The sequence below is a fragment of the Lactuca saligna genome, chromosome 6 (assembly GCF_052625555.1).
Source record: "Lactuca saligna cultivar CGN05327 chromosome 6, ASM5262555v1, whole genome shotgun sequence".
NCBI lineage: Eukaryota > Viridiplantae > Streptophyta > Magnoliopsida > Asterales > Asteraceae > Lactuca > Lactuca saligna.
Window position 1 is genome coordinate 173,368,815 of NC_136422.1, and position 13,155 is coordinate 173,381,969.

Below are 13,155 nucleotides of genomic sequence, written 5' to 3' on the forward strand. Positions count from 1 at the left end.
TAGACTATGCTTTTAGCATTACTCCTAATATTTGTAATACTTAGGTAGTACAACAGCTATAATTAGAATTAAAACCAGGTTTTATCTTGACATAAAATCAATAATAGCAACATATAACGTTCCTAGTTTTATCTTGACATAAAATCAATAATAGCAACATATAATGTTTCTAGTTTTATCTTGACATAAAATCAATAATAGCAACATATAATGTTCCTAGTTTTATCTTGACATAAAACTATCAATAACAATATATAACATACTAAGTTTTATCTTGACATAAAACTAACAATAACAACATATAACATACCAAGTTTTATCTTGAAGTATTACCAATAACAACAACAACATACATATCAATTAACATATAGAACTTCCGAATATAACTTTAGAACTATATCGCACACAAAATATATATAGAATCCTAAGTATAACTCAAGATCTACATTAGTATACTACTATGACAATAACATGCTAACAACTTTACGATAGTTGTATACTTTCAGATACGAAATAACTATATCCCGGTTATTATAACTATCTACGTTGATACTGATATATACTTTCATATACACATAATATATATATATATATATATATATATATATATATATATATATATATAATATTTAGCATGAGTTTTCCCCCGAAATATTAGAAAGTGGGGCCGTGAAACTCACCTTAGAAGCGTGATTTTATGTAATCTAAGCAGAAACGGTCAACGGTACGAGGTTGTCGGGGCTCGGGAAGTGAAACGGCTTCAGCAAAGGAGAGAGGAGGAAGGAGATCAGGTGCAAGAATGGCTGAGGTCGAACTTGCTATTTATAGGAAGATTTTTGGCCCTCATGACGTGAGAAATGATAGATTCACATTGTGAGTTATGGCAAGAGTCATCTCATAGCTTTAATGCGTGTTTTCTAGCCTGGAATAGTGTCTTGCAGCGTCCTCACATCGTGAGAAAACCTCGTTCACATCGTGGGTTTTGGGTTATCATTCCGTAGACTTCTAGATGAAAAATGAGGCGGTTTGACTCCTCACATCGTGAGTTTTTAGGCTCATGTCGTGAGTCCAGTCAGATTAAGGTTTCTGACATGTGTCGTGCACTCAGACAGTTGTAACTTCGGAAGGTCGTAACTTTTGCATACGAACTCCGTTTTTGATGTTCTTTATATCCACGCGTAGGTATGTACGAGCACTACAACTCTATTTTAGACTCAAATAGATAATTCTAGGAGTATTTTAAATTCCTTATGTTATAGAGATTTTATAGTGTTCCGTTTATCATAACTTCTTCATGCAAAGTCAGATTTAGATGTTCTCTATATTTTTGGAATCGTATGGACGTATAATTTGATTTATACCATAAAGTATATATGAAAGTTCATATTTATATTAGAATTATCATGAAATACATAGTGAGTTTACTACATTACTAGTTTAACAAAATTACATTACATGATTGGTATAATCACATGTGACTGTTATTGACCTATTTTGATTAGTGATACATCTGATCTCGTTCGTCTTTGACAAATTTCTAAGGTAAAAAGTCTCAAACTTGATGATTAATAGCTTAGATCTATATTAGTGTTGTTTTGTGGATCTTTTGACCCCATTGTTGGAGCATGATCACCTTCATAGTCCTAATGCTAAAAATTCCCATTCTCAGTGTTACTTGGTCCTTAGATTCATAAAAGGGTCCTAAACTCGTTCTTGTCTAAGTAAAGACCATATCCATAGAAGTAGGTTGCTATATCTCGAGATTGGGTCCATTTGAAGCATGCAAAGCCATCAAGTTGTCGACTTTACAGATGTATACCATGGTAACAATGTAGATCAATATTCTGGAACTATTGATCTCAGGAAAAGGGCTTAATAGACTAAGAACTATGAGGAACTCGCTGATTTCATAGAGGAACTCGACGAGTTGGGTCAAACATTCTTGATTCTATTGAAGGAACTCGACAATTCCACAAGGGAACTCGACGAGTTATACTGGGAAAGTCTCGTTTCTGTTGAGAAGGAGAAACTCGATGAGTTGGAGGAAAACTCGACGAGTTAGATCATGATGTCACGCTTATGTAATTCATAGGAACTCGATGAGTTGGAGGAAAACTAAGAGCGTTAATTTACGTGGCGTGTGATGCCGGTGAAGCCTTTCTCGACTGATTTTTTGCGTCGTCGGAGAGCTGCTCATTGGAAGGGAGATCGATGATAGATAAGTCGCTCGAGACAAGGCAACAAAGTGACTAAGTGGAAGAGGGTAGAGGAGGGCAACAGTTGTCGGCTGTGACACCGACAGCCGCCAATAGTTTCAAATATGAGAGAGAGAGAGAGAGAGGGAGAGAGAGAGAGAGAAAGAGAGAGAGAGAGAGAGAGAGAGAGATGAATGTCATCATTTTAGGCAGATTTGCATCTCTATTTAGAGCACAAAAATGTTACATATTCACTCCTCCTTTTGCCATTTGTCGCCTTGAAAAGCATGTCCAATTTCTAACTTTTAGAAAATTTTCCGAACATGCCATATGATTGTCCTAAACGTGCTGGTTTCGATTATGCGATTGAAAATATCATACGAAATATGACACTATGTTAAAAGTGTGTTCGAAGTTACAATTTCGTTATAATTTATAACCTTCGCGATTGACGTATTTTCGCGAAAGTGACATAACTCCAAGTGAAAACCATTTTTCCAATGAAATCAAATATTATGGAATAGTTTGATTTAAAAAGCACGATAAAAAATAGTTAACGAGATGTGTAGCTAACCCCACATATCGAATAAGCTTACGTCGTACCGTCCGACTTTTTTGTTTTTTTGGTCAACATGGGATAGCTTCAAAATCAAGTACTACATCTTATTGTGATCGAGAGAAAATCGTTTGGAGCTGAAGATTCATTATTTAAGAGACCTAACGAAGCGTTTTAAGTTTCATAAATTTACACTTTTTAGCTGGCTGGTTTTTCGTTTTCTTTAAAATCCGTTACTTTTGCTTATGAATTCTGTTTTTAACGATCTTTATATGAATCAAATCGTGTTACTGTTAACCAACACTATCCAATTAGAGTGTCAATTTCTCGTAAGTATACTTAATACAAATTTTTTTATTTTTCATGTATTGATAACACTTATTTTTGTTAATAGTTTTTCGTTTGTTAATGATCATGAGCTTTTTGAGACAATTAGGGTATTCCATTTGCAATTCTAAGTGTAATGACTTTAACAACATTCAAAAACAAGAAATACTATACAATAGATCTTATTAACAATGAGGTTCGTGATGGTTAGACGACAAACATTGATATGTTTTTTCAGCATTTGTTACATAAGAAAAACAAGCAACCTGTTATGTAGAGAGTAGGATCGGCTCTACATTATGAAAAACTAAGTAAGAGCTTAGGGTCCTCAATTCTAAAAAGCCTTCAATTTCAAAGCTAATTATGTTATATATATATATATATATATATATATATATATATATATATATATATATATATATATATATATATATAAACACTAGTAAAAATACTGGAAAACTAAATATCTCAAGTTCAAAACCCTTTGTTTATTTAAAAGGACCCTAACTTTTTAGTTTGCTTGCCTCTAAATGGTAGAGAGTGTAAAACAAGCTTTTCTTTTTGGAAAGCGAAGACGCTGAACGTTGACAAATAAATACTTGATTCATCATGTAATAAAAGTATTTGTATCAAACTTGGATACGTTCAACCTTGAAGCTGAACCATTAAATCAACTTGCATCCGTTCCTTAACTATTGAAATTATTTAAATAATTTGAATCTTGAATAACTTAATCAAAAAGCAATTCAAAATTATGAAAAAAAAATCTATTCATGTCAATGAAATCAATTACAAACATTTATTTGATTTTTGAATTGGTTGAATATATAGAACATCAAAATCGATAAAGCATGAAGATCGATTATAATTTCTACCAATTTTTTTCCTTAAATAGTTCCATTAAATAAATAGATGATTATGATTATTCTGGGGCATTTTATCTCAATTGGAAGTTACCAAAAGATCCTAATCTAATTTATCTAACAATCATATCCTTACTGAATTGGCTAATATTATTACTTCTTATTGTGAAGTCTTTTGGGGAAGTATCCGACTTTAGGGTAAAGTCCAGGGGTGTGTATTCTAAATTGAAGTAAAAGAAATCTAAAGTTTGTGATTATCCATGATTCATCCCTCAATCTACAAAACTTACAAATCGACCCCTCATTGGTAGTCGGCGAACCAGAACCCCTGGATCTGCTCCCGTTTTGTCGCCACCGTATCCGACTATCCTCTTCCGCCCCCACACCAGTTTCTTATTATATTCACCATTCGCTCTATCTTCCCTATATATCCTCTACTCCTCCGTACTAATTTTTCTGCCATTCTTGAAGGAGATGAGCTTCAAAGGGTAACTCTTCTGTCAGATCCAGAAGAACAATCCTAAAGGTAAATCCTTCTCTCTTACTAAATTTATGTTTCGTAAGCCTCAATCACAAGAACAAAACTTTTGGTACGAAGAAGCTTCTAATATTACTTAAGTTTTCACCACTTGCATACACTTTAATTGAGCTGTAAAGCTTGATGGACATAGACCTTTTTGCTTTTATTTTTGATTTGATAGCTTAAGAATTTGGCATATAGATTGATCACTGTTGCAGTGTTTGGGCTACGAGGAATTCCAAACAGTGTCTTGGTACTAAATTTCGTTAATCTAGTTGATTAAATACATTCTTTTGCAACATGAGACGAATTGTTAATTCATTAAATTAGTTGAATTTTGGTGTTTACATGTTTGATTTTGCATTATATAGCGAGCACAAGGAACAGTATTGCTCTTAATATGTGCTATTTGATGTATCTATCACTATAGTCGTTTCATGTTCTCATTTAGGATCAGGGGGATTCCACCTGTTTACAATTTAGTGGTTCAAACATTGAATTGACATCAGCCATGGATGTTTTTTTTCTTTATTTTGCAACATGATGACATGATACAAGGGTTCCATGATGCCATTTTCCTTTATTATACATGCATTATTTTCGGGCCCCAGTCTTCATTACCAAACTATTTGTTTTTTGTTCATTTTCTTGTGGGAAAAATGTCGGCTTTTCTGTAAATTATGCATGAACTTCTGTGAGTTTCTACTAAATATGCAAATTCCATTTGCGCCCTTCAGGTATTTATTAGAAACACCGGTTTCTAATACATGGCTCAGGGAAAATACTCCCGAGTTGATGGAAAGAAGTCATCATGTTCCACAGCAACAATCGTGGTTGTTTTCGGTGTTTGTTTAATTGGTGTATGGATGTTCATGTCAACAACCGTTGCCCCTGGTCAAAATCCAGACTTGCCAGCTCAGCATTCTAAAACAGAGTCAAAAGCCAAGGTGTCCACAAACCCTTCTCCCCTATTTGAAGACAATTCTGGTGATTTACCTGAAGATGAAAAGACTAGTAATGAAGAGGAACCATCAAAAATCGAGGCTGAAAATACAAATGACGAAGAACCCACATCAAGAAACGCGGAATCTAACAAAGGAGATGATTCTAATTCAAGTCAAAATGACAAGTCAAAGTCAGAGGATGATCTTAATAGCGATACTAATGAAACCCTAAAGTCAGATTCTGAGGTTGATAAACAAGAAACGAAACCAGAAAGCGATAAAAAGACAGAATCTTTCCCCGCTGCTGATCAGTCTGAAATTTTGAACGAATCTCGAACTGAAAATGGAGCTTTTTCAACACAAGCAGCTGAGTCAGCAAGTGAGAAAGAATCAAGACAACCAGATGTTTTGAAGAACCAAGATGAATACGAATGGAAGACATGTAATGTGACCACAGGTCCAGATTTTATTCCATGTCTTGACAATTTCGGAGCCCTTAGAAAGATTCGTACTACACTCCACTATGAACACAGAGAACGCCATTGTCCTGTTGAATCCCCTACATGCCTTGTCCCTCTTCCTCAAGGTTACAAGACCCCAATCAGGTGGCCTAGAAGCCGAGACCAGGTAAAAAAGTTTGACTTTTTTTTATATTTTCTTAAAAAAGTTTGAATTCTATTAGAAATCGGATACCAACATATTGGTATTTCAATATAAGGTCTGGTTGATTGATCGAAAGTTTCTAACTAGTTTCATTTTTTAACTCTGATTCTGATTGTATCATTCAGATATGGTACAATAATGTTCCACGCACAAAGCTCGCTGAAGTCAAAGGGCATCAAAATTGGGTCAAAGTTACAGGAGAGTATCTTTCTTTTCCAGGGGGTGGAACTCAGTTCAAGAATGGTGCTCTTCATTATATCGATCATATCAAAAAAGTAAGCCACCGATGCTTCTTTTCTATTCTCCCATATATAAAAAGTTGTTGTAATTTTCAGTGAAAATAAGATTTGTTATTCGTTATATAATTTCAGTCACTTCCGGATATCAAATGGGGCAAAAGAACCCGTGTGATTCTTGATGTTGGATGTGGAGTAGCAAGTTTTGGAGGATATCTTTTTGAGCGAGATGTAATCACAATGTCTTTTGCTCCAAAAGATGAGCATGAAGCTCAAGTGCAATTTGCTCTTGAGAGGGGTATTCCTGCCATTTCAGCAGTCATGGGTACCCAAAGATTGCCCTTTCCTAGTAAAATCTTTGATGCCATTCATTGTGCTCGTTGCAGAGTCCCATGGCACATTGAAGGTCATTCTTCCATGCACTCTTTTTTTAAAGTCTCCGTTTTTTACACAGTATACAGTATACAGTATGATATATGAATATATTTTCAGGTGGAAAACTTCTATTGGAGCTCAACCGACTTTTACGACCTGGTGGTTATTTTATTTGGTCTGCTACCCCAGTTTACCAAAACAATACAGAAGATTCTGAAATATGGAAAGGTATGTGTAAATCAACAAATTATATATAATCACATTGAATGTTTGATTAAATTGTTATCTGAAAACTTGTGGCAGCTATGTCTAAATTAACAAAGGCTATGTGTTGGGAGCTGGTGGTGATTTATAGTGACAAATTAAACCAAGTTGGTGCAGCAATATACAAAAAGCCAACTTCTAATGAATGTTATGACAACAGACAACAAAATGATCCACCTATATGTGAAACCAACGATGATCCAGATGCAATCTGGTAAACTTTTTAGTTTTTCTTGATACAAAGTAAGTTTCACTGATACCTAACATGATTGTGTTGATACATACAGGAATGTAGAACTTGAAGCATGCATGCATAAAGCCCCTGTTGATGAATCAATTAGAGGAACAAAGTGGCCAAAAACATGGCCTCAGAGGTTGGAATCACCACCTTATTGGTTAAAAGCCACAGAATCTGGAGTTTATGGAAAACCAGCTCCTGAAGACTTCACTGCTGACTATGAACACTGGAAACGTGTTGTGTCAAAGTCATATTTGAATGGTTTAGGAATTGATTGGTCTTGTGTTAGAAATATCATGGACATGAGATCCATCTATGGAGGGTAAGTAAAGGAAGTCATAACAATATCTTGTCTTGATTCTTGTTATATATTCTTATTGTTGTTGTTAAATGTTTGTAGATTTGCTGCTGCATTGAAAGATTTAAACGTATGGGTGATGAATGTGGTCCCACTTGATTCACCAGATACACTTCCAATTATATATGAACGTGGACTCTTTGGGATATATCATAACTGGTGTGAATCATTCAGCACTTACCCACGTTCATATGATCTTCTTCATGCTGATCATCTTTTCTCAGATCTTAAAAAAAGGTATATATATACATCATTCAGAAGTTTCTTATCAATGTACTTTTGTGGAATTGTTTTTTTTATATGTAGCACTCTATATTTTGTTTCATGTTACAGGTGCAAGTTAGCATCTGTGATTGCAGAAGTGGACAGGATTTTAAGGCCAGAAGGAAAACTAATTGTGCGTGACAATGTGGAGACAATTGCTGAGGTTGAAAATATGGCGAAGTCTCTTCATTGGAATGTTCGAATGAGTTACAACAAGGATAATGAAGGGTTGTTGTGTGTTGAAAAAACATTATGGAGACCAACCGAGGTAGAAACTTTAGCTTATGCCATTCAATAGAATTCGTGATTCTGGTTTCAGTTGTGCTAGAATCTTTCAAATTGAATACTTACAGCTAATTCCCTGTATTTATATTGATATAAGATGAAAGTCATCAAAATACAATCTATGAAAAAGCTTACGATTTCTAACATGAGTTTCATGACCATAACATTATTCTATGGAAGGAAATCATTATGGGTGATAGATCTTTTTACTTGACACGACACAACTCAGAAATTTTTATGTAAAATGAATATGACATGATGTCGTGTTTTGTTTTATTAACACGAAAATGATCAGATTAAAACATGATAAAAACGAAATACGAAAAAAGAAAAAATAAAATAAACTTTTAGATATTTAATTCAAAATTAATCCTTACAAAACATGATAACGATGATACACACGACAAACATATGTTAATATCGTGTCAATTTCGTATCGAATTATATGTTAATATCGTGTCAATTTCGTGTCGAATTTTGATACGGACACGAATTCGAAATTTAATTTCTCATGTCATGTCGTGAAATGGGTTGCTATCCCTAATTTAGAGGGTGCATTATCTAGATGCTTGAATGAAAATAAAAACTTGTTTGGTAAAGTTGCTTAATTGAGTTGCTGAATAAAAAAATAAAAAAATAAAAAAATAAAAAATAAATAAAAAAAACCATTTTAACATCTACAAGTTACAACCATTTTGTAGTAAATGAATTATCCATGTTTGAGAAAACATCTAAAAACTACCTGAAGTGAAGAGATTAACTGAAAAAAATTCCCCATTTCAATCGTAATTAAAATAAAAAAAAAAAAAATCATCATTTTAGGCAATATTCTCACAATCTTGAACGTTCACTTAACTCGTTGATCACCCGCATGTGAAATTAGCCTATTCCATTTATGATAAAACTGCTGCCAATGAATAACTACAAACAAACACAACTATCCAATTTGCTCATTAGACAACTATCGACAACCTTGGATCAACCAAATTTATGCCCTTTGAAATGTTGTATGATGATTCCACCGTTCTCTTTAGATCAATAAATGCTCTTGTTTCTCTCAATCTACATATCATGTCTTCACCGGTTGTTGTTCTTGTTCATCACCACAAGAATACCATCTTCTTCGTCTTCTTCTTTCTCTCCTACCTCTTCTTCTCCGTTCATGGCTTAACCGGAGGTTCATCTCTATCTGTAGAAAACACCAACGACATTTTAGTATCACCAAATGGGGTTTTCACAGCCGGTTTTCATCAAGTCGGATATAATGCTTATTGCTTCGCTGTGTGGTTCACGGATCAACCCACGTCAGGGGGTCCCACTGTGGTATGGATGGCTAACCGAGATGCACCTGTAAATGGAAAATACTCGAAGCTTTCATTATTCAAAGATGGCAATCTTGTCTTAATAGACGCTGGTCAATCGATTATTTGGTCAACCCACACAAAATCAACATCTTCTTCGTTTCTATTGCAACTTCATGACACAGGTAACCTTGTTCTTTATGAAGGAGAACAAATTCGTTGGGAAAGCTTTGATCATCCAACAGACACCCTTCTTCCAGATCAACCTTTAACTAGGAACAAACTACTTGTATCTTCAAGAAGTGCTACTAATTACTCCTCTGGTTTCTATAAGCTCTTTTTCGACCTTGATAGCATTCTTCGTATTCGTTATGAAGGTCTAGAATCAACTAGCATCTACTGGCCTGATCCCGAATCTCTAGGTCGGGAAGGTGGAAGAAATCAGTACATAAACAATCAAAGAGCGAGCCTTGATTCCGAGGGTCGATTCAACTCATCAGACGGTTTTGTATTTTTATCGTCTGATTTTGGGATTGGACCCCAAAGAATGATGAGGATTGACATCGATGGTAATCTAAGAGTTTACAGTCGGATCATTGGGCATCAAAGAAGAAATAAATGGCAAGTCCAATGGCAAGCTGTTTCCCATTCTTGCAAGGTTCATGGTATTTGTGGACCAAATAGTCTTTGTACTCATTCACAACATTCAGGTAGGCGATGCGCTTGCTTATTTGGCTACAAGATGGTGAATTATGAAGATTGGAGTTACGGATGTGCACCCGACTTCGAGGAGTGTACACCAGAGGATGATGGTTTCGTGGTGATTCATCAAGCAGAATTCTATGGCTACGATATTCGGTATCACCCGAACTACACTGTTAATGAATGCAAGAAAGAATGCTTAGATGATTGCAATTGCAAAGGGTTCCAGTATTCCTATGATTATGACAGAGCATGCTTTTATTGCTACATGAAGACTTCTTTGTATAATGGATACATGCAAATGGGGTTCTACAGTGATATGTATATCAAATTACCGAGACAGTTGGCGTCATATTTTAATCCGAAAGTGGGATTCAGTAAATCAAACTTCAGTTGCGCAGGCCAGATGGGGACACCCATAATAAGATTGTACGAGAAAAAACATGATAGCAAACTACTTAGCGACGTGGCTGTGTTAGGATGCGTGATTGGGTTTATTGAGATCATTGGCATAATAATTTTCTGGTATAAGAGCAGGAAACACTCGGTTACAATCAATCAAAGTTATTTTCCGGTAGCAACAGCCTTCAGGAAGTTCACATACAGTGAGCTGAAAAGGGCATCACTTAATTTCAGCGAAGAGATAGGTCGAGGTGGTGCTGGTGTTGTGTATAAAGGGATTTTATCAGATAACCGAGTTGCAGCAATCAAGAAGCTCAAGAATACAAACCACCATGATGAAGATGAATTTCAAGCTGAGATCAGCACAATTGGGAGGTTGAATCACATGAATCTAATAGAAACATGGGGTTATTGTGCTGAAGGAAAGCACAGGCTTATTGTTTACGAGTACATGGAGAATGGATCGTTGGCTGGAAACTTGCGTCTAGGGAAACTCGATTGGGAGACACGGTTTAATATCGCAAAAGGTACAGCGAAAGGATTAGCTTATTTACATGAAGAGTGCTTGGAGTGGGTTCTACATTGTGATGTGAAACCTCATAACATACTCTTAGATGCTAAATACAATCCCAAGGTGGCGGATTTCGGACTTTCAAAGCTATTCGATAGAGATCGAATTGTGAACTTGAACTTTTCAACAGTCCGAGGGACTCGAGGTTACATGGCTCCTGAATGGGTGTTTAATCTTCCAATCACTTCAAAAGTTGATGTATTTAGCTACGGGGTTGTGATATTGGAGATGATAACAGGACAGAGTCCAACTGGGAAGAAGCAACAAAGAATCAATGAAAGTGGGGATAAGGAGTATTCTCTAATGGAGTGGGTGAGGGATAGGATCAAAGAGGTCGATGGAAGCCAATCTTGGGTTGAGGAGATTGTAAATTCTTCAATAAGTGGTGAATATGATCGGACCGCCATGGAAAATCTAGTCAGAATTGCATTGAAATGTGCCGACGAAGATATGAAGGTGCGACCATCGATGAAGCAGGTGGTTAATATGCTTCTACATCAAGAGAATGATATATAGTATGAGGATAGCGGTACGGTTGTATTCTCGAATTAACAAACAAACAAGATGAAGATTAATATTGTGAACTGATATCAAATCATTGGTAAAATCAAATGCCAAGAAGCCGATAAATAATACTGCAAATTATATATCGAATCGTTGCACATAATAAATTAAATTATCATTACTTAGTTACCAAGTTCCGTCTAGAGATCAAATTGATTATTCACGAGCAAATCTAATCATAAAAATGTAGGAAGAAGATTGCCCCGTTTGAAGAATTAAAATATTAGACTGAAAAATCAAAACCAAATTAAAGATTGTAGATCCCTAACTTACAGCTCAAAATGATTTATGTTCTTAAAGAGTTTTACATTACTCAAATGGTTGTAAACTTCAGCGTAAACTGTTGGATTAGGTGTCTAAGCTCATAACTATAATTAGTATGTACTTGAATTGATAGCAGCACAGTCCTTTTGGGTTGCCCTCAAACCTAGCAACCGGACAAGGAAATTATGAAAGGAGAGGTATTAATTTATTATAAGATTAATAAATTAATATAAATGAATTTATTAATATGTTAAAAGATTAATATATTAATAAGAAATCATTTGGTTTAATTAGTTGTTAGCCAAAAATTAATTAGAATTAATTTCGGGGTTAAAAGAATTAATTATAAGGTGCAGGGACTAGTTTGCAATTATCTAATAGTTGAGTGGAAGGCTCTAGAAACCCTTTGGATAAGGGTGGACGAAATCTTTAGGGGAAACCCTAATAATTTCATCCATAGGGGCTTGGATAAGGCCCTTGGGTTTGCTTAGGCCCTAAGCAAAGGATAACTAGGGTTTCCCCTAAACCCTAGATCCCTCAGCTATATAAGGAGCCTCCTGGTTCATGTTTTGGTCACTCTTTTCTTTAGAAGAAACCCTAAGGGCCGAAATTTTGCATACTCCCTCTTCCCTCTCTCCTCTAATTTCCTTCTTGCTAGTTTGGGTGTGATTTCATTAGAGGCATTACACTTGTGATGCTAAGCTTCCAAGAAGATCAAGATCAAGGTCAAGGGAATCATCAATTGTTTACTATAACAATTGAAAGGTATTTAATTACTAAACCCTAGTTTGTAGATTTCGATTATAGCCTCTCTCCTCTAGGGTTCTTGTTTTGCAATTCAAAGTTGTATGTTCAATAGATAAAACATAGATCCAAAGTAGGTTGCATGTGAACTTAGGAATTGTTTTTCTAGTTTATTTGTTTTACCTAAAACCCATAAGTGGTATGAGAGCCATTGTTTGTTTTAAATTGAATTGTCATAATTGTTGAATTGCAAATTAGGGTTTATAGCTATTAAACCCTAAAGGCCATTTTTCGATTTTTTTGGGTTATGGATCAAAGGGTTTTTGAAAACCCTAGCCTCCAAAGAACCCTAATCGAAATTAGGGTTAGGGTTTTGAAAACCCTAGCCTCCTCCCTTGTGAATTTCGAAATATGCTAGAGATTTTAGGGTTTCTTGTTTTGGATAATTTTTACTTGATTAGATTAATTGGATAATTATCCTTTATCCCTAATTTTCGAAATTTAGAGGGATAAGGATTA

General features: G+C 35.2%; 2 protein-coding genes across 2 annotated transcripts; both read left to right on the top strand.

The window, feature by feature from the left end:
• The first annotated feature begins 4,300 nt into the window (after window positions 1–4,300).
• On the top strand, window positions 4,301–8,232 carry LOC145002178 (putative methyltransferase PMT25). The gene is made up of 9 exons (XM_078961475.1): window positions 4,301–4,467; window positions 5,199–6,032; window positions 6,194–6,343; window positions 6,440–6,710; window positions 6,797–6,907; window positions 6,983–7,157; window positions 7,231–7,503; window positions 7,582–7,776; window positions 7,873–8,232. The coding sequence occupies exons 2-9, from the start codon at window positions 5,229–5,231 to the stop codon at window positions 8,099–8,101; spliced, it is 2,208 nt and encodes a 735-aa protein (XP_078817601.1). The 5' UTR covers window positions 4,301–4,467; window positions 5,199–5,228; the 3' UTR covers window positions 8,102–8,232.
• Window positions 8,233–8,365: 133 nt separating this feature from the next.
• LOC145002177 (putative receptor protein kinase ZmPK1) lies at window positions 8,366–11,686 on the top strand. The gene has a single exon (XM_078961474.1). The coding sequence runs from the start codon at window positions 9,079–9,081 to the stop codon at window positions 11,578–11,580; it is 2,502 nt and encodes an 833-aa protein (XP_078817600.1). The 5' UTR covers window positions 8,366–9,078; the 3' UTR covers window positions 11,581–11,686.
• The last annotated feature ends 1,469 nt before the right edge of the window (window positions 11,687–13,155 follow it).